Source organism: Otolemur garnettii, unplaced genomic scaffold, assembly GCF_000181295.1.
Source record: "Otolemur garnettii isolate 467f Iridium unplaced genomic scaffold, OtoGar3 scaffold00043, whole genome shotgun sequence".
In the NCBI taxonomy this organism is placed as follows: Eukaryota; Metazoa; Chordata; class Mammalia; order Primates; family Galagidae; genus Otolemur; species Otolemur garnettii.
In genome coordinates, this window is record NW_003852438.1 from 245,548 (window position 1) to 268,251 (window position 22,704).

At 37.6% G+C, this 22,704-nt stretch overlaps 1 protein-coding gene across 3 annotated transcripts in view; it reads left to right on the plus strand.

Annotated features, from left to right (window-relative positions):
* Nucleotides 1–22,704, plus strand: part of DGKH (diacylglycerol kinase eta) — a 190,509-nt gene that overhangs the window by 108,593 nt on the left and 59,212 nt on the right. For all 3 annotated transcript variants that reach the window (XR_001161318.2, XM_003790345.3, XM_003790347.2), the window contains 6 exons: nt 9,378–9,482; nt 9,740–9,872; nt 14,313–14,419; nt 15,227–15,352; nt 19,190–19,292; nt 21,084–21,255. Coding sequence is in view for 2 of the 3 variants with exons in the window: in XM_003790345.3 (XP_003790393.1) it covers nt 9,378–9,482; nt 9,740–9,872; nt 14,313–14,419; nt 15,227–15,352; nt 19,190–19,292; nt 21,084–21,255 (746 nt within the window). In the remaining variant the exon portion in view is untranslated. The remainder of the gene's footprint in view (nt 1–9,377; nt 9,483–9,739; nt 9,873–14,312; nt 14,420–15,226; nt 15,353–19,189; nt 19,293–21,083; nt 21,256–22,704) is intronic.

Below are 22,704 nucleotides of genomic sequence, written 5' to 3' on the forward strand. Positions count from 1 at the left end.
AGAAGTTAAACTTATTTTTTCCTCTTCTGTAGGCCAGTTATTGGAATTAGGTGAGGTAAGAAATACGATCTTATTGATAGCAAAGCACTAAGATGCTGTAGAAGTAACCTTTCTGTTTATCAGCATCAGAGCTCTGTAAGTGTTTTCTAGTTTTAGTGAACTTATTAGTTTCTTTGAAAAAAAAGTTGTTTGTATCCAGAGATATTAATTGATATTATAAATATAATAACAAAATAGATTTCAAATGTCATTGATTTAGCAGTTCACTATTATATTATAAAAATCTATAATCACGTATTGTTTATTTTATGAATGTGGTAGGTCAATTAACAGATGCTCCCCAAAATGTTCACTAATCCCTGGAACCTTTGAATGTCACCTTACCTGGCATCTGTAGTTTCTGAACATGTTATCTTAAAAGGAGATGATCCTGGGTTATCTAGGCAGTCTGAGTGTTATAATAAGAGGGAGGCAAGAGGAATCAGAGAAGATGTGACTATGGAAGCAAGAGGTTGAGGTGATGCCAGGAAGGGGCTGCAAGCCAAGAAATGCAGGCAGACCCTAGAACTGAAAAGGAGAAAGAAATGGATCCTCCCCCAGAGCTCTGGAAGAAACTCAGCCTCCTAACACCTTGATGGTTTGATTTTAAACTTCTCACCTCCACAACTCTAAGGAAGTAAATTTGTGTTATTTTAAGCCTCAAGAGATTGTGATAATTTGTTGCAACAGCAATAGAAAACTAATACAATGGGGATCGACTAAAGGTTAATAACTATAATATGTTTAAATTCTAAGAAACTACTGATACTGGCTTTGGCCCAAACTTTGTCTTCAAAGAAACAGTGGTTTGTTATTATACATGTGAGATACATATTTATATGGATATAAATTGATATAAAAATGACCCACTGGGATACCCCCAATTCTTGGTAGCTCCCCCAAGGCTTTTGCCATGTCCAACAGCAGACCTGTACAGGAACTGTTTGCCTTCCATGGATGGTTTCTCCTTATCCAACTCTGTTTGACTGTCCAGGGAACTGGAAGCTTCTCAGGGAACCAGAGGCTTCAGGAAGCAGCACTTAGGACTATGACTCTGAAAATGTAACCTTGAAGACAACGGTAGTTCCTAAAAGATGTTAAATAGTCTGCTTTTTTTTTTGCAGCCTTGTATAGATTCTAAGACTGTATAAAATTATATAATGTTGAATTCAGTGCTATTTAGAAAATTGTTCAGATTCTTCCACTGTACATATAATAAAGTATATTTTACTAAATGCTTTCAATTTTTAAAATTTTGTAGTACTTTGAACTTTTTAATTTAAATAAAGAAAAAATATGCTTTTTAGAATTTGCGATCCCATGGAAATACTGTGTATATAGTGAGAATATTGGTACTGAGAGCATGGAAACTTGTGGCTCCTCTTTTCGTGGAAGCAGGTATTAGAGTTCATGTTTTATAACAAGGGAGTAATAAATCCAACAGTAGATTATAGAATGAAGTTAAATTAATGTGGAAAATGCCATTGTTGTGAGGCTGTGGCTCTTTAGTCAAGAAATAGGTTTTGTGGTGAGAGGGTCAAACTGACCTGATGTGAAGCAGAGTCATTGATGCCCAAGAGTTAGGAAGTCAGATCTGATCGCTCTCCTCAACTCAGTCCACCTAAGAGATTTACTTGGGGTTATCAAGGGCTTGAATACTTTGGTTTTTATTTATGAAAAGACTCAAACATACACCTTCTGAAAAACTCACTCAAACATACACCAACTCAGGAGGGCTCCGTAATGATCCCCCTTCTCGGTTGCCTACCTCTAGCATGATCTAGATTTTGTCATGCTTGGTTTCATCTGTTTCCTCTTTTCCCTGGTTTATCCAAAGTGCTCTAAAGCAGGTCTGTCCCATCACGCATTTCGCTCCACATTCTTCACCAGGCACCTGAAGATACAGTGGCCAGATTTTAACTCTTCCTTTTTTTTTTTAACCATTTTTCTTAGATACTGCATGAGTATTCGGAAGCTGGAAAAGAGAGAGATTTACTGAACATAGCATAGTGAAGAAGTTAATCTTCCACATTTTTTTTTTTCTTGTTCTTACAGTGCTGTTCCTTTTTAGTTAACTCCTCATATAAGAAATGTGTTAACAGATTGCGGACAACTCGTTTAGTGTCTATATTGTTCTTTCTCCCATATACTATGATTAAACTAACTCATACTTAATTTACAGGGGTAATTGAAGGATTGATGAGAAATTGCCTTTTTGCCCTAAGTCAGTAGTCAAGTTCTTCTCAGGGAAAAGAAGAACATATTCTTGGGCTTGGGAAAGATGTTTCTCTGTCATCCAGGGGCCTCTTTGCCTTTTTCCTCTCTCTGATTCATTGATTTCTCAGAGTAATTGTGTGACATATTTACAACAAAATTTTCATTAGAATTTATCTTTCAATACTTGCACATTTCTTGTAGAATGTTCTCACAAAAATTTCATATCTATGCTACAGAATCTCAATGACCTATGTCTAAGTATAGGTAATTACTTGACTTATACTTTTGATTTTTGAACTAAATGTTTTATTCAAAAAATACATAGCTTCTCCTTAGATAAATAAATAAGCAGCCTGACAAATGCCTACGTATTTACTTTTAGCACCTATGGAATGTTTTGAAGTTTGTCCCTCTTGGTCACATTATAAGAATGCCTCTTAAGATCCAGCCAAAATGATGGACCAGTTAGAATGATTAGTCAGCCAAAACCAAAGCATAGAATGACTTCCAGAGGTCTTCACTCCCTCCCAGTAGAGAGAGAGATTGTGTGTGTGTGTGTGTGTGTGTGTGTGTGTGTGTGTGTTGTAAATCTAAACGGGGTTGTAAGCAGACGTCTAAAAATATTTTCAGATCATTCTGAAAGGGAACAGGGCAGACCTAAGTTCAGCTATCAAGCAATATGAGTTAGCTTCATATTTACAGAGTGTACTGCCTGCACAGCACGACTTTTTTTAAAAATAAATTTTAGCTGTAGATAAATAATGAAGTCTTTGTGTGTGCCTGTGAATTACCTGTCACCCTCATCTTATCGTTTGTGCACTATACCTTTACAAGTTTTTTTTGCATCATTTAGATATTGTGAAATTTATGTTCTGAGATTTCATGGGATTACTATCTTGCTTCTTGAGCAAATTTCTTTTTACTGCAAATCCAGCTATTCCATTGGTTTAAGTTATACTGTTTGTTGAAAATACCTGTGGCACTTTCTTTGGTTATGGTGCCAGAAATGTGTGTTGTAACATTATACTTAGTCTTGAAAAGTTAACCACCTTTGGGAAAAAGCTTACATGAAACCTTTGTTGTCTGTTAGCACCTCAGAAAAGTTGCTTTAACAACTGTCATTTTACTTTATTTTATTTTACTTTTTTGAGACAGAGTCTCACTTTGTCACCCTTGGTAGAGTGCTGTGGCGTCATAGTTCACAGCAACCTCAAACTCTTGGACTCAAGCGATTCTCTTGTCTCAGCCTCCTTAGTAGCTGGGACTACAGGCACTCACCACAATGCCCACTATTTTTTTTGTTTTGTTTTGTATTTGTTCATTTGTTTAGCGGGCCCGGGCTGGGTTGAACCCACTAGGCCTGGTGCATGTGGCCAGCACCCTAACCACTGAGCTAGGCTCCTCCACCCCCAGTAGCTGTAATTTTAGAACACAGGTAGGATATACAGCAGCTGGATGATATAATGAGGGAAGCATTGACCTTAGAAAGCAAAGGAGTCAGGTACCCCAAATGCCTCTGCTTGTACCTGTCTAATGGTAGATTTTAACTTTTAAAAAATAACACTGCATTTCGGGGTTCAAAAAGAATAGCCAGACATAAACATCAGAGATTATAATTTTATGATCTGTCTAAATACATCCCATATTACATGGGATGCAGTGAATAAAAGGCTATTTCACATTTCCCAAGTTGGAACCCTATTAAAGGCAGACAAGAACATTGGGACCATGGAAGCAGAAGGGTACTAAAAAGAGAGCGGTAGGGAGCCGTGAAGAATAGAAGCACGTTCTTGGCATTATTTGTACCATACCTTTTGGAATAGGGAAGTTGGATGCTTTCAGTATGCGTCATGGCTGATAAACAGGGGTAGGCATCAGAATTACCTGGGTAGCTTTGCCAAACTACGTCTGAAAATGACATCTAAAGTTATTCACAGCTCCCCACAAACCCAGCAAGTCTGCCTAGGGGCTTGGTTTGGGTGTATTTTGAAAATAACTTGGCTTGGTTGAGGGGCATATGCGCAGTTTCAGACCTGCGCTGGAGAGTGTTTACTCTTTGAAATAGGAGAGTATCTCTGCTCTCAAAATAGTCACTTAGGATGCGTGACTACATTGCCGTTTGGCATGTGTAAGTTAACAGAGTGAATTATTTCACTTTGTAAAAGAAAAAAAAGAAAAGCAACATACATAATTAAAGAGTTAGATATAGATTTTATGAGGAAAGATGAGGCATGTTAAAACCAAGCAGGTGGTGACATCAAGTATGGCAATGCTAGTGCAAAAAAAAAGGCACACCGTTGTGCCTGATTAGATTATGACACTAGTCAAATATCACCTAAATTATAATAATAAAGACAATAAAAACTCTTGCAGTGCAGTTAAACTTTATGCTGGTCCTGCTTTCCAATGAAGGCTTCACGCTGCTTATGGATTCTTATTCAATAAAGGCTGCTCAGCTTTATTCTCTAAAGATACAACAAAAAGCCCTGCAAGAGGGTAAGTGTGATCAGTTTATTGTTAGGGACTGTAGGTTAGAAATAAGAATTCCCCTAACAGAAAAAGTTATTGGATGTTTAAAATGACCAGAGAAGCCTGCAGAATTTCCTTTATTGCTGATTCAAAAATCTGAGTTGAAATAAGCAGCCATCCATCTTGGACACTTTAGGTGTAGTGCCTATCAGAGTCGGCATGCTGAATTCTTCAGCTGGTACCGAGACTCTGATACCCTCAATTTTGATAAGCCTTTTGCCATTTTATACTGCTGCCTTGGGCAAAATTAGATGCAATGCGATTAAGAGGAGTCAGTTTTTTCCTGATTTGTTGGTTGACATCTTCCCAGTGTCTTCTAAGGAGGTCAGTAGGTCATTATCATTATTCCCATTTTGGTGGTTTGCTAGTCAGTGGGTCTTTTGTTAGCAAAATCCCTCTGTTTCCAACGTAAGTTCATTTGATTTTTGTCTGGGACCATACTTAATGCAAGAAGTGTATTCATTTACATATTCCATCTATAAATATAATGGGATTTCACTGCTAAGAAGACTTGTGATACTAACATTGACTGAGCTCTGACTGTGGCAGACGCCGTGCTAAATGGTTTACTTGGTTTTAGTTCACTGTTCCACACTGGACTCTGCAGAGTCCTGAATCACTCCTCTAGGCCCACTCAGCAGAGGGGAGACTCAGGAAAGCCCAGGAAACGTTTCTATAGCTAAAGAGGTAAGAAGGGATTCTGTTGGCATTCAGGCTAGATTGGTCTGACTCCAGAGTTTATATTAGTGATTTCCAACTGAGAATTTGCAGACGATTCCCTCTAATTCACTTCTGTTTAGAAACTTTTCTCTCCTTTTTAGAGTTCTCGCATTGTTGTGGAGAACAATAAAACATCTTCAGACGCTGGGTCTCAAACTTGGCTGTGTTTTAGGATCGCCTGGAAGTTAAAAAAGAAATATTGGTGTTTGTGTCCTGCTCTCAAATGTTCTGAGTTTATTGGTATGGAGTGTGGCTCTGACGTTAGAATTTTAACCCCTGCCCCCTGGGTGATTCTAATGTGCAGCAGAGTTTGTGAATTCCTGCTTTGGACCAGTGCACATTTTTAAATTCTATATTCTCATCTTTTTATTAGTAAAAAATTGAATGATTTTTTTCATTCCAGAAATATTACATATCTGCCTTAGAAATTGCAGACAAACAATATTATGATTAAAATGCTCTGCAGTCCCTTCCCTGAAGGTTAACAATGCGATTTTGGCTATGTATCTTTTTTTTTTTTTTGGCCCTATACACATTTATATATTTAAAGTCTTAATTACAGTGTCACTCTTCTGTAGAATTTTATATTTCATGCCAGATTGTCTTACGTCTGTTTTTGGTATTTTTTAAAATCAGACTGAGAAATTCTTGAATCTTATATATACACAGTATAGTTGTGGAATCTTTATAGACCATTTAGCTCCCAAACTGAGGCAATATCTTTTTAATGGAGAGTTTTGCATATTATCTGAGGTACTAGCACTTAGCACGCAGATTTAGATGTCTGTCCTTTGGACCCTCCTGTACAGCACGTGTTCAGACAAGTAGATCCTTGGTTTATTTCTTGTCTCTTTTATGGACTCCAAAAAGCAAAGCCTGTGTGGTTTTTGTCCCTGGCTCTGGCGTATGGGACAGGGTCAGTAAACAGTTGAATGATGAGCAGACAGACAGATGTGTTCCAGGATCCGAGGTGGTGTGGAGGATGTAGTTTGAAAAAAATGACTGAAGTAGGTTCAGACGTCCATGAAAAAAAATTAGTTGGGAACGTAGGGGGTAGTAGGAAGAGAAGGTTAGAGTGGGGTTGAGATAAAGACAGGGGCTAAGAGATATTTTGGGATTTGTAAGCTTCAGATCTTTCAAGAAATGTAAGCCATCCTTTGGTTCCAAAAACTTCCTGGACTCGGCCCCCTCCCCAGCTCGGTCTTCACCGGGGAATAGTTCCTCTTCCCCCAGAATGGTGACAGGATAGTGTCCTGTCTTTTCATCTTTCATATCCTCCTCACTTGTCATAATAAAAAGGCTGAAGTGGATAAACTCTCAGAGTAAGGACCAGTACTTTCCAGAGTTTGCTCCTCTCCAGTTATTTTCCTAGTAAAGGTTTGGATGAGAAACCACTATAATGTGATGGAGAGTTCCGTTAGGGCCTAACCAGAGCCTGTCGGTCAAGTGTGTCTGGCAGAGTCTTTCCTACAAAGGTCTGCGATGAGGAAGACTTTACCTAACAGGTGGGAGAGGATGCAGCACGGAAGGCCTGCCAAGGGATTGCCCCAGGATGGAAGGGGCTGGTGTGAGAGAGGTCACAGGTTTGCTTTTTAAGCCAGGGCTCTCCAGTTAGCCCAGACAACTCCGGGCTGCTCACCGAGTCATTTTTGGTACTGCAGCCACAAAGCCAGACATCTTTGCATGGTATGATTTATGAAGGATGTCTTTTTTTATGCTTTTTATAATGTCACTTTCTAACAGTAGGTTTCTTAATTGCACACCCAAGGCCTGTAAATCAAGAGAACTTTCTATTTTCTTTTTACCTCTGAAAAACTTATCTTTCTATTAAAATGTGATGTGATCTTCAATTTTTAATTACTATTCATTTTAAGGCATTTTCATTAAAAAGGAGAAATTGCACAAATATACATTTTACTTTATTACTGTGTAAGATACATGCATGACGAAGTTATATTGCTAAAATCAGTTAGAATGGAAGCATTTGTATAGGTCCAAAAACTATTTAAAAAATTAGAAGCTCTTCTCTGTTTTTTTCCCTCTCATTGTGACTGGAGTCACAGTGACTTCACAAGACTTACCATGTAAAGACATTAGAGATCATTAAAGCCATTAGTCATTATGGTTTCCTTAGAATTCAGCAAAGAACAAAGTTAAAAAATGAATTAGCAAGTCTGGTTTATTTGTCTGAGTAATATTTGTCTCATCATAAAGGAAAGAGAAGGAATGCTTATAGTTACATCATCTAGTATAGCAAAAAGTGAAGTGAATGCAGAAGGTTGTATCCTGATAATATCAGCGGGCCCAGTGAAACTTGGAGATCTTCTGGCCAGTCATCGGAGCCAGAAGTGTATTATGATTTAATGGTACCTCTCTGCTGCATTTGATGAGCTGTCCTAGAAAAACATTTTGAAGCAATAAAGCATCCATTTGGCTCCTAAGTAGTGAGAGAGGCCTTGCTCTTTGCATTAACTATTTATTCAGGAAGAGAAGTGACCAACTGCTAGCTAATAAGCTTTATCCAAAGAGAGTCGTGGAAAATGAAGAAATTGCAAAAGTGAGGGTGTCTTCAGTTTCGCATGCAATTAACAAATACCCAGAGCTGACCGGTTGGTGCTCCTCTTCCATGTGACTTTTGTCTGGCTGTATTTAAGTGCAAGTGCCTGTCAGATGTATTAAAAGCGTCTGCGTCCAAGGAAGGACTGTGTAGCCAAAGCAGTGACAAAGGAGAGGAGGCAGTGACTCGTGAGTAGCAAACCCGGGCTCATCTCTCTATTGTTTTGAACGATGGACTTATTTTCTAAGATGGGTACAATTTAGGCCTATGAGTTTACTCCTTTTGGGAAAAGTTTCTTCTTCTTTTTTCTCGTTAGATGATTATGACTCTTTCATAACTTGTAAAATCCACTCTACAGTGTAATGTAACATTTAGATGTGTCACCAGATCAGGAGGCTTTTAACCTGAGTCGGGGGGAAATCTTATTTTTAATATAAATATGTAATTTATTATTTGGAAATAGTTTCTAGGTAGGAATGTAACATTTCACTCTTGTTCCACAGCTAAATGAATGATCTCTTCTTTGCAGTAAATGCTTGGGATTTGGTAACTTGAAGATTACAAGCAGAATATTGTATTTACAAGTAAATAGGGGCTTCTTATAAATCATTTCAGAATCTCACTTTGAAGCACTTTTGGTGCGGTCTGCTAGAAGTGCGAAGTTTTTATTGCTCTTCCTTTCAGGTTCTTAATATAAATAATTTTCCTTTTTTAATGATATGAAAAAGATGAAAGTCACAATTATTTTCTTCCCTAAAGCAACTATAGGATTTTTATGCTAATCCTTCCTCTCTGCTCTTACCGAAAAGTGGTATAGTGGAGTACTACCGAATGGGGAAGCTTTTTTCATATAAATCATATTAAATTAGAGGGAATGATATGTAAATCAATACTATTTAACTATTAACAGAATATTCTTGATACCATAGTAAATCAATTATGGAATCATTTGCTATCACATTCCTTTTATTTTTAATTTAAAAAGTATTTTCCAATTGAAAACTATGTATTCTAAGCTCACTGTGAATTATTTTGAAGTATATGTATCTAAAATCAATTTTCAAGGTAAGAAATAAGAATGCATTATTTATTTGGGTTCACCACCTTAGAAAAGGACTAAAAAGAGCTTGAGTAAGTAGCAAAGGATCAAAGAGTAGAAACACTGCTTAGAATTTTCCTTTCCTAGACACCGCCATATCACACACAGGACACAACTCATTTATGTTACAGAGACTCTTAACAGACAGAGGTTGGGTTTTACGGTGATCTTTCTCTTTGGGTATTAACAGTCATTAGATTGAATTACCCCTTTCAGATAATCACCCCCTTCAGAAGGTTAATGCTGTGTGCTGAAAACAGAAAGGAGATGGAGGACTGGATCGGCTCGCTGAAGTCTGTGCAGACCAGGGAAACTTACGAGGTAAAACCATCTCTCCATCATCTTGTGTTCTCAGAGAATTACTGTTAACATAAGAGCTGATGCTCTCCTGTGCAGAAGTAAGTAGGTACAGACTCATTCAGCAACCGGTTTAAATTATATTTTGAAACTTTGAACTTAAAGCAAAGTGCTTTGGTTTTAAAACTGTTGACTTTGAAAATTTGATTCTGTGAACGTTACAGATGGTTCAGAGTCTCGCCCTGTTGTTCGGCAAATCTGTTCTGACATCTCATTTCTAGGTGGCCCAGTTTAACGTGGAACATTTCTCAGGGATGCATAACTGGTACGCCTGCTCTCACGCCCGGCCCACCTTCTGTAATGTGTGCAGAGAGAGTCTTTCTGGAGTCACCTCTCACGGTCTGTCCTGCGAAGGTAGGTCAGAGCCCCGGCTCTGTTCTCTCAGCTGTGACCAGCCCAACTGCACACACACTGCTGCTGGTTTTATTGTGGCTTAAAGTTGACCTCTCCCCACATAGGAGAGGGAATACAGTTACATAGCATGGGGAATGTTACATAGCATGGGGAATACAGTTGTTCAGGAAAAGATAACAAAATCTTTCCAAAAGAAACATAAATCAAAATATAGCATTTTATACCAGAGGAATTAGGAACTACTGTCTCAAAAAATCTTTGGACCATATGTATCATTGTAGAATTCTTTACTCTGACAGATATGGAGAGTAAAACTTCTTGTGAGGATTCTATAACATAGACTCTTTGGGAGATTCTCTGATTGTATCTTGCATGGTTTGAAACATTGTTTTATTTCACTTATGTTTAATTTGAACAAATGCCATCCTTTTTAATTTTCTAAACATAGGCCTATGCTGTTGTTTTCAGGATTTGTGAGTTATGTTTTAAGAATAGTGAGCACCAAAAGCAAATACATTTGCCCAAAGAAAACTCCTAGCTCCTTTAGATTTATTGAGTCACATAGCTCCGTGATCACACCACTGTACACTACTTTTGGACTACATATAATACTAATACCAGCTTTTTTCTCTAATACAAAAATTTCTTAAGCAAGTCTGAATATAACTTTATTATAATTTTATAGTAAAGTAGTTACAGGGTTACAGATTAATTGATTTTAAATGATAAAATCTGTGGTATATCATTGTTTCAACTCTCTTTCATATAATACAGTATAGTGGCTAAAAGTTGAGCTCCACAATTAGAGAATGTAACCAGGAGAAGAGTTGAAATCACGTAGACTTTCTTCATCAGTAAGATGGGGATAATAGTTATTTCTACCTCATAGAATCACTATAAAAATTAATGAGAGAATACATGTAATGAAACTACTTTTCCAGTCAAATGATGTTTGTCACTGTGCTCTGTAAGAAATTTCACAAGTAAATAATTTCGGATTGCGTCGTGGACCTGATGAATTAAAATTCACAAAAGTGGAGAAGACATTAAGCTTTTCTTTTGGAGTTAAAGAATGCTTACAAAAGAGATCTAATTGTCCTTTATGACTTTGGTAATCTGAAAGGGTTCATGTAGAGATGAGTAACTTTTCAAGATCTTTTGAGTATTACCCTTAATTTCTCATCCAAAAAAGCTAAAAAAGAGGCCAGATCTGAGATACTCCATGGTACCTTTCTGATTTGAGAGTTATGCATTATTAAATATATTTAATTATTTAGGAATATGTCAATAATGGAATGATTGAATATTTTTTCTAAGCATTTTATAAGAAAAAAGTTACATTAGTTGTAACAATAAGAAACAAAAGTCTTTAAATACATTTGTTATAGTCTTCTGAAAATAATTTAGGTTTTTTTGTTTGCAGTTTTTGGCTGGGGCTGGATTTGAACCCACCACCTCCAGCATATGGGGCTGCCGCACTACTCCTTTGAGCCACAGGCACCGCCCAAAATAATTTAGTTTTCATGGCTTTTTATAGTCTCAATTGTATTAAAACTTTTTTTTTTTTAGAAAAGTTTGTATCGTATTTATCTTCTATGTTGATAACATTTTAAATCTGTATTATCTTGCCCGATAGTCTTTTCAGACTTGTAGCAGAAGATTTTTGACAACCCCATGGGCTTTACAAATATTTTTAAAAGTTGCCTTTTTATTTTATGAGAATATGGTCGCTGGATATTTTTATCATATCAAAGTTAAACTTTCAACCTCTCCCACTTTGAATGAGCTATTTGCTTGATACACCAAACACATTGGGTAAGAGAGGTTTTAGAAGTCATAACTGAGATGTAAATGTAATAAGAATCTGTTTAAGAATAACAGAAGAATCTGTTATTCATCTGTGTAAAGATGAGTAACTCTGTATTAGAATCAAATTGAACTTCCAGTGTGTGAAGCCATCACTAAATTTACTTAGCCTTACTACCCTTGTTTTTCACAATAAAATGAAGCTATCCTGATTTGTTTTCTAAGTTTTTGTTGAATAATAACTAAAATTAATATTTTAAAGCCTTGCATAAGTATAAGAATGAAAAACAACAGGCAGAAAATAGTTTTCATAAATAATCCCCTAATTGAGAATGTTAATTAATATTTCAGAGCATATTATTCTTCACAGTTATTTAAGCACTTAAAAAGTGCTGAATGGTATTTTTTTTTTTTTAGATTAACAGCATCTTGGATCAACATGGGTACTTATGAGTTTTTATCTTACCTGCCACTTAACATAAAGATTCGGTATAGTTGCAATAAAAATCATAATTTTGTCACTTCTCAGTATATATTTTAAGTTCTATGGTTTTAAATAATGCCTTTGTAGGTCAAGGGAAAGTGCTTTGTTTCACAATAAGTTGTCTGGAGAATTTAATTGTCACCTAACAGAATTAAGGTGGCCTTTGATCATTTCCAGTCCTCAGTGACCATCCATAATTAGAGTTTGGTTTGTTTTATTTTTATCATTTTGTGTTATGTTAAGCAACTTTGTCATTCTCGAGGCTCACTGCATGAAACACTTTATTATTATGGAAGTGTGAGTTTTTTTTTTATTTTTAACAAGCTATTTGACTTTTAACGGCAAAATTTTCAAAAAAAACCTATGAAATTTTGGCATTACCCTCTTTTTCGTCCTTTTCCTCTTATCAATACAAGCCATATACCAACTGTGAATGTCCAGTACTACTTTGTACTTACAAGTGACTTGGGGACTCTGCTGCGGATAGTTTTAGGACTCTACTTTCACTTCAGAAAAATTTTGTAATAGATGAAAAGGCCTAGAGATGCTGGCCAACTAGTTTAAAATAGTCACTTGTAAAAATTTTATTAAAGCTTATTTCTTATAGTACTGTGTCTTCACACTTAGTATTTTTTTTGTTTTTGTTTTGAGACAGAGTCTCTCTCTGTTGCCCAGGCTAGAGTGTAGTGGTGTCAGCCTAGCTCACAACAACCTCAAACTCCTAGGTTCGCGTGATCCACCTGTGTCAGCCTCCCGGGTAGCTGGAACTACAGGCACCCACCACAGTGTCCAGCTAATTCTGTATCTTTAGTAGAGATGGGACGGCGGGGGGTGTTTCTCACTCTTGCCGACCTCGGCCATCCTGAGTACTAGGATTAGGCAGAAGCCACCAGACACTTGTTTATCAGCAACAAAATTCAGTTGAAATACAGTTTTCTATATGAAGTCTGTGTTCAGTGCTCAGATTTATGACAAAAATCTTATGATTTCCAGGAAAGAATTTTTCATAGTACACCAAAGAGAAGGCAAGTGAAACATTTCCAATGTGTACAGACTAATATTTTTCAAGGATAAGCCAGCTTAGTTTAAGTGGCTGTTTTTATATTGGGTTTTGAACATTTGGCGTTAGACATCTTATTCATTTTATCAGAACCTTTCATTTTCATGTTACACTAAATTTAGGACAGTTTACAGAGGATGGTGGGGAACACATCATTGAAAATTATCTAATGATTGATTGCCAGAAATTCAAAACATCGAGAGAAGGAGCCACTCTACATTTAAATTTACCAGTGGTTACCTTACTGTTTCCACTGAAATGATCTGTTTTTCACTATTTATCTGAAAAGTCAGGAACAGGTGTAACATCAGTGTCCATGATGTTTGAATGATTTATATCCTTAGAGGAAGGAATACATGAGTTTGGTAGTAGTTAAGTCCTGATTTTCACAAGCATGGTTAATAATTTGTACTTTACCTATTTTTCCGTACGTGTGCTGCTTCTTACCCCATTGTTTTTCCTGTTATTTCTCTTTTATAAGCTCTTTCATAATAATACGGCTTGGGGGGGGGCATTAGTGAAATGTGTAGTGGGAACGTCACTTCATCCTTCTTTCTACATTTATCATTTTGACAACACAGCATAATACTTTTAAAAGATCATGCTGTGTTTGTGACCCTCATCAACAAACTTTCCTTGATGTTTGGATATTATATGTATTTTATATGTATAGAAGAATGCAAATATCAGAAGAGTACAGCTCAAGGAGTTTTCACCAATCAGACACATTCATGGAATGAGCTCCCTGAATAAGAAATAGGATGTTAGTAGCAGTCCTGCGGGTGTGCGAGTGTGTGTGTGTGTGTGTGTGTGTTTTCCTTCTCCTTACGCACTAATTCTTTGGTATTTATTTCCTTTCTGTCGGTCTAAGTCACCTCTCTATAGCATGTTAAAAGTGCTTCATAAATACATAGCCATATTTGTTTTTTAGAATACCATTACTATTGTTGGAGAGTGATTTAAACTTAAACAAAAAAAAGTTGTCCCCCTCTGCCTCTTCCCACCCTTTTGAAATTTCATGCTTTCCTTTCCTTTAATCAATTGGCCCCAAAGTACTTACTCAGTTAAAAATGGATGCTTTCCTTTTCAGTGTGCAAATTCAAGGCTCACAAAAGATGTGCAGTGAGGGCAACAAACAACTGCAAATGGACCACCCTGGCCTCCGTGGGGAAGGATATTATAGAAGACGAAGATGGTGTAAGCTGCTGCCCCGTCTCTGATCTCTTCTCTGTAGCTCATCTCTTATTTTATACTCTCGTGGAAACTAGTGACAAGAGAGATAAGTGGGAGTGTTTATTGTTAGAGTCAAATAGAAGGTTTTAGTGGATTATGTTTTTATTTTTAATTCAATCCATCCTAACTTTCTTCAGCTCTTAAATTTTGAAGGAAATCTGTTGTGACTGGGGCGGAGGAGTGCTAGGCTTGTGCTGTACGTCTTTATCTGATAAACTCTGAGATATTCTTTTTATTTTTTTTTTTGAGACAGAGTCTCACTCTGTCGCCCTGTGTAGAGTGCTGTGCAGCAACCTCAAACTCTTGGGCTCAAGCGATCCTCTTGCTTCAGCCTCCTGAGCACCTGAGACTACAGCTGCCTACCACAACTCCTGGCTAGGTTTTTTTCTCTTTTTAGTAGAGATGGGGGTTTTACTCTTGCTCAGGCTGGTATGAATTCCTGAGCTCAAACAATCCACCGTCTCAGCCTCCCAGAATGCTGGGATTACAGGTGTGAGCCACCACTGCCAGCCTCTGAGATATTCTTTAAGGGGTAGCTCAGATGTACACTTCCTAGATTTTTCTGGACTCTCAAAGGGCACGGATTTTGTCTTCTTTACTTTGTGTCCCTGGAGGGTTTAGGCACCATTGATACTCAGTAAATGAGTGAATTGATAAATGCCAGGCATTCTAAGTACGCGCTGAGCCCCGAGTAGGACGCCATTCACGTCTTCCCTCGGGTGAGCATGGTGTCGCCACCGTCTCCACTGTGCCCTTCTTCCTGCTCCACAGGTGGCTATGCCTCACCAGTGGCTCGAGGGCAACTTGCCTGTGAGCGCCAAGTGTGCCGTCTGCGACAAAACGTGCGGCAGTGTTCTCCGTCTGCAAGATTGGAAATGCCTCTGGTGTAAAACAATGGTGAGGGCTTTGGAATCATTTCATTGTTTTTCATTAAATTCTTTCTTCTTTTAGAGCTAAAGCAAAGAATTTATGGCAGAACAGAGTCTGGGGATGCACATCCCCCATTGCAACATTCTTTGTTTCTTAAAGTGTGTTTCTTCCACCTGGTCGTTTTTTCAAATGCTGTTTTTATACATAATACTTACTTTTGCTCATCTGTGTCCTGTATCTCCAGATCTCTTTCCTACAGCTTGATTGTTTCCCATTTCGCTTCATTCACACAGTGCTTTGCTATTTTTAGGCCTGGTCTACCACCTGTTGAACCCAGAAAGCCCTTCTCTGATGTTGTCAACAAAGTTTGGGTGATATGCAACATGTAATTTTGGGTGTCAGAGGACTGACACCCAAAATTACCAGAATAGCCAGAACACTGAGTTCACTAGGCCATATGCTGATGTAGTTTAAATCATGACATTGACATTAAATAAATAAATATTTTAAAATTTCTTCACATATGCAAGAAAGAGGCAAAAAGTACATTCATTGTGGTATAGAGCCAGCAGCAAGAAATGGTCCACGTATGCTGGACATGGCGAGGACAGGGCCTCTGGACTCCTTAGGGCAGTCAGAGCAGGAGGGCAGCCATGCAGGCAGTGATGTGGGGCTGAAAGGCACAGGACAAAGAAGCCATGGCTGCGATGGCACTGGACAGTGCTGTCCTACAGGGACAGTGATTGCCTTGCATGGGGCTGATCTGTTTGATGTTTCGAGTCTGGTAGTCTTATAAAGTTGCCAGCTCAAATTCAGAAGTCAGTCCCAAATTTTATTTTATTGTATTTTTTTTTATTGTTGGGGATTCATTAAGGGCACAAAGAACCAGGTTACATTGATTCATTGATTGAATTTGTTAGATAAAAACTCTCCTATAATTGTGTCCGGCCGCCGCCAAAAGGTGTTGCCACACACTGCCAAATTCTAAAATATGGGAAAACCACTGCTTGTGGTAACTATGGTGTGGATCAGCAAAAGTAACAGGTGGATGATGTATTGATTTCCTAATCAGTGAGATTGTCTCCATAGGCCACACACACACACACACACACAAAAATATCCTACAACTTTTTAGTTAGGCCTCATAGATAATTTCTGTTTCCTTTTAAATTTTCAGTTAAACATGATTCTCTTTGTCTTCATAGTTTTGTTGGTGGTGGTGTTTTTTTGGTCTGTTTTTTTTTTTTTGAGGAGACAGAGTCTTACTCTCTTGCTCTGGGTAGAGTGCCATGGTGTCATAGCTCACAGCAACCTCAAACTCCTGGGCTCAAGTGATCCTCTTGCCTCAGCCTTCTGAATTCCTGGGACTTAAGGCTTGTGCCACAACATCCGACTGGTTTTTCTATTTTTAGTAGAGATGGGGTTGTGCTCTTACTCAGGCTAGTCTTGAATTCCGGAGCTCAAGCAATCCACCCGCCTGGGCCTCTCCGAGGGCTGCCATTACAGGTGTGAGCCACTGCATCTGGATTATCTTCTTCTTCTTCTTCTTTTTTTTTTTTTTAAATTCTTCATCATCTTTTATTATCTATAGGGGTGTTACTTTTTATTTCTCTTGTGCAATTTAATATAATACACAGGAATATAGCCTGTCTTTGGAATCTTAGTGCAACCCTAACCCCTAAAACCTTTTTTTTTTTTTTTTGGGGCAACAGAGTCTCAATCCGTAGCCCTGGGTAGTGCTGTGATGGCATAGCTCACAGCAACCTCAAATTCTTGGGCGTAAGCTGTCCTCTTGCCTCACCCTCCCAAGTAGCTGGGACTACAGGCGCCTGCTATAATGCCTGGCTACCCTAAAACCTTCTTGTGACTTTTTTTTATTTTAAAAGAGTCCTACCCATAAATGAGATTTTTAAATCATCATCCCACCTAAGATTTCTCTTTGGGAAGACGACACTGCTAGCACTTCTTAATATTTTTATTAGTCTATAAATTTACAGAAGTTTATTTTTCTATTTCTAGAGCTTCAGCTATTTATTTCTGACTTATTAGAAAGAAAATATATCATGTATATGATAAATTACTTTAGAAAAGTTTTATTTAACTTGTCTTTACTTGCAATATGTATATCTGTACATCTACTTACATATGCATATATCTGTCTGTCTCCTTTTATTTAATCAGTACTTTAAACTCTACTAACTTTAGCAGTAGGAATTAACCAGGTTTTCATACTTGCTCACTCCCCCCAAACTTTACAGATGGTGCGAGGGAGCATTCTGGAGTGTCTTTCCCTCTTTTTTCCTGAAAAACTCAAAACTCATCTTAGTTGTGATGTTATTCCTGCTCCCCACTAATGAAGTTAGACATGCTGGTTTCTCAGCCACCCATCACCCTATAATGCCTCTCTTAGTTCTGGACTTCCTGTACACTGTCACATATTAGTTCAAATAGTCTTTTGCTTTGAAAATATCCATTTCTAGCAGCAGGATATAGAGTGCCTAAAATATAGTCATCCAGAAAAAAAAAAAGAAAAGAAAAGAAACCACCACCAACAATAATAACCACTGAACCAAAAAGTTCATAGTTCTAGCATTTTCCAGCTATTGTTCAGTCTCTGGATATGGTTTTACCTTTTCTGTAAAAACAGTGAAAATACTGTTTTATCTTCCACCTTTCTCATGTAGCACTATTTTAAATACCTTTCTGTTTTGCACCATGACTCCCATACATCTTTTTTTTTTTATTTTGCAGTTTTTGGCCAGGGCTGGGTTTGAACCCACCACCTCCAGCATATGGGGCTGGTGCCCTACTTCTTGGAGCCATAGGCACCACCCTCCCATACATTTTTCAATTCCTTTCAAAACTATCCATGCATGCTCATTTTTCTAAAATGCATTTCAGCTGTTAATTTAACTCATAATACAAAACTATCCAAAAACAGGTCACGACAGAATAAAAATATTGAATTTCTGTGATTCCCTTAAAAGTATTGATAAATACAAGTTCAATTAGCGCACCAATTTTCTAAAAGGACTAACGAAACAAAGCCATGTTAAATGGGTGCTTGATGGAGGGTGTGCTTACTGGTTAAAACATTTAACAGACTCTAGGTGAGTAACACAAAGCATTGTCAATTGCCTGAGTCCTGCTAAGTTAGTCCCAGTTTTGTTCTGACTGGTATCCTGAGTGACCTTGAAACAGTTGTTTCTACAGAAAGTCAGCACATTGACTAAGTGCCTAGCAGGTGTGTGACTTTCCTTTTCCTCAGGGAGCAGTAGCCTAGCCGAGAAAGTAGGCATGGACCTACTTGGAACTGTAATAATACGAAAATGTCAGGAAAGACACGTGATGGAAAGTTACAGCATTGCTGCCAACACAGCAGGCACATTACAGATTTTATTTATTTCATTAAATTCTATAAGAATTTTTATAAGGTATAGCTGTCATGAGTTTATTTTTTGGACGTTCACGTTGACGTGCTGGTTAGGGTCTCTCCTTTCTTTCCATCTCCCTTTCTTTCCTTTTTCTCTTTTCCCCTCCCTCTCGCTTTTCTTCTCTCTTTCTGCCCCTCCACCTTCTCTTTCTCTCTCCTTGCCTTCCCCCAGTATTCATTTACTATATGTTCTTTCCCAAGCCAATCACAAAAAATAGTCTGTACAGACAAAAATCAAAGTCCCCCATTCCTAAAGTGCCTTATCTGTTCCTTAGAAGTCCGAATAGTGTGCCATTAAAGTAGCTTATGTATAACTGAACAATTCGTGGCGCAGTTGATCCTAGATTATCAGTTCCTTAGATGTCACGTATAATGTAGCAAAACATGAATTTGTTTTTATGATGCTTAAAGGTTGGTTGGTTTGTTATTAGGTACACACGGCCTGCAAAGATTTATACCATCCCATATGTCCACTTGGCCAATGTAAAGTATCTATCATACCTCCAATTGCACTAAACAGCACTGATTGCGATGGTATGTAGCAGTAGTGTAAGTATGTATATTTCTGGTATATTTAATGTTGATATGTACATTTATTTTCCTAGAATAAATATAATGATAACTGGTTATTCTGGTCAGTTTTTATAAAAATAATTCCATTTAAATTGCTGAATGCTATTATTAATTATAAATATTAGCTATTAAATTGCTAAAATAATTTTTGTTTTGTTTTTTTGAGATAGAATCTCACTACGGTGTACTACGTAGAGTGCCTTAAGCAATTGTCTTGCCTCAGCCTCCCAGGTAGCTAGGACTACAGGTGCCTGCCACCATGCCTGGCTATTTTTTTGTTGTAGTTGCCATTGTTGTTTGGCAGGCCCAGGCTGGGTTCGAACCTGCCAATTCCAGTGTATGTGGTGCCACCCTAACCATTGAGCTACAGGCGCCAAAATTTTAAAAGGCTATATTTAAATGAAAATTGTAACAGCTATTAACACACTAGTGAAATTACTGTATATATATCTTTTAGACTTTATGTTTTAAGAAATAAAATAAGATCATTATTATGCATGGAAATGTAGTCTGGAAAGGTTAATTTTTGTCAGTGTTTTTTCTCCTCTATAATTAAAACTTCCTATTAGCATGGCTGTTATTAAAATCTGTTTTCCTATAATTTAATTACAGGAATTTATATTATTATAAATACTCTTTTTCCAGAGTATTACAATTTAATTTTAAGTGCTGAAGAACCCCCCTTTACAACACTGGTTTTGGGATAGGATAGTAATAACTTCCTTCTAAGCAAGCCATATTACAAAAAGCTTTTGCCATTTAAAATGCCGTTTTATATAAGAGACTTGAACAACTGTGGATTTTGGTATCCACGAGGTCTTAGAGCCAATTCCCCATGGATACCACAGGAGAACTGTACTATTTTTAACGTCCTCCATTGACATCATTCTTCGTGCTTTTTAAATTTTTTGTATAATTTATGCCAATAGGTATCTTAAATATAAAGATATAAATCTGAAAAGATGTGACTTTTTTAACCTGTGCTATTAATAGCCATCTCCCCCACCTTAATATGTTTCTTTTGTTGACTATAAATTTAAAAAACTTTTTCTCAGTCTTTAGGAAAGCAAGTTACAGTATTTTAAAACACCGAAGATGAACATATGAATTCCTTGACAAATGTGAATTTACAGGCTTTGATTAGTTTGATTATAATTAAGTCTAGCAAAGGCAAGTGGTATACCTCAAATTATCTGTGATTAGTATACTTTTATCAGCTTTGGTATGATTTTTATTGTAGAGCATCTTTCAAAAAATATAAGTTCTATGTTCTTTTTTCTTGAGACAGAGTCTCACTTTGTCGACCTTGGTAGAGTGCCATGGTGTCATAGCTCCTAGCAATTTCAAACTCTTGGGCTCAAGTGATTCTCTTGCTGCAGCCTCCCAAGTAGCTGGGACTACAGGCACCTGCCACAAAGCCTGGCTATTTTTAGAGACGGGATTTTGCTCTTGCTCAGGCTGGTCTCAAACTCTGAGCACAAGCAATTTGCTCACCTCAGCCTCCCGGAGTGCTGGAATTACAGGCATGAGACACCGCACCCAGCCTAAATCTATGTTCTTAGTATGTAAATGATTCATCTGCCTCCATTGTGGAAGCTTAATTGTAACTTAATGTTTCAGTAATAAACAAGGTTCTTTGCCTTTATGAATTCATCTTCTTTTCTCTAATGATTATTTGTTAGTAATTTAAAAGAGAAAGCTATCTGTATTGAACTTTTACCGTATTTTCTTTCTTTTTTTTTTTTTTTGCAGGTTTCTGTAGAGTCACCTATGCTTGTGGCTTTTCATTCTGTACTAGTCCCCTGTTGGTTTTTGTCAACTCTAAGAGTGGAGATAATCAGGGAGTAAAGTTCCTGCGTCGTTTTAAACAGTTGCTAAATCCAGCTCAGGTGTTTGATTTAACGAATGGAGGTCCTCATTTAGGGTAATTGATTATTGATTAACCATATTTGAATGAAATGTACAGGGGTCATGAAATGTGTATGGGTTTTTCAGCTTGTGAAAATTGTAGATTCTCCTAGACTCCCTCCCATTTTAAAGCTCTAATTATAAGTTTTAACAGAAACTTTTTGATAGTTCTACAACTGCCTTATATAAATTCCAGAATGTATATTGAAATTGACAAGGTCGAAAAGGTGTTTAAAAAATGTTTTAGATTGTATCCTGTATCAAACAATAGTGATTGTTTAGCTTCAACAAAGATGAACTTGCATAAATATAGAATACAAAAAATAAATAACATTAGAAAATGATTTGCATGGAAGACTAATATTAATTTATATGCAGTGTAAGTAATCAGTTATTTCACCATAGTAAGGTCCAGGTGTGAATCCCAAGGCCAGTTCTTCAAGGGTTTCTGATTCAGTTCATATGAAATAACAAAGAAACACTTTTGTTGACTGTTCTTTTACCTTTCTGAAATGTCGTATTAGTTAAAGTATGAAAAAAAATTGAACTAAATATTTTCATTGAGGGAAATATTCCTTGAGGAATTTTAAATATGTTTTTATTGCATGTATACGATTTTCCTTTTTTCTTTTTTTTTTCTTTTGCAGTTTTTGACAGGGGCTGGGTTTGAACCCACCACCTCCTACATATGGAGGCAGTGCCCTGCTCCTTTGAGCCACAGGCACTGCCCCATATGATCTTTCTTGAGAGGTGCTATTATGTCTTCTGACTGAGGTCTTCAATCTCCCTGTGATTTACTTAGGCCAACTGAGCTTTTCTCTTGGATTCTTTTATTACCTTAAAGCACGAACACAGAATTAGAATTAGAGCCTGAAAAGTCATTTTATGTTCTGTGTGTCATTTTCCTCTGTCTCTGTGCCTTTTTTCATTGTTGTCCCTTCAGGACCCTCCTTCCTGTTTCTGGAGCCTTTTTCTTGCCAAGTCTGGGCCCCTCCTTGTTGCGTGGGTGTTGGTCTTACTGACCTACACATCTCCCCTTTCCTCTGCAGGGGTGCTAGCGTTTCCTCAGCTAGCCTCCCTTCTCACCCATTCTGGGGTATTTTTGTCCCCCTTTCTTTTTTTTTTTTTTGAGACAGAGCCTCAAGCTGTCCCCCTGGGTAGAGTGCCTTGACATCACAGCTCACAGCAAACTCCAACTTCTGGGCTCAAGCGAGGCTCCTGCCTCAGCCTCCCAAGTAGCTGGGACCACAGGCACCTGCCACAGCACCCAGCAATTTTTTTTTGGTTGCAGCCATCATTGTTGTTTGGCGGGCCTGGGCTGGATTCAAACCTGCCACCTTAGGTGTACGTGGCTGGCGCCTTAGCCACTTGAGCCACAGGTGCCAAGCCTTTTGTCCCCTTTTCTAACACATCTGCTTTATAATCCTTTGTAGTTCCATACTCTTGGAACTTATTTGTTCCCATT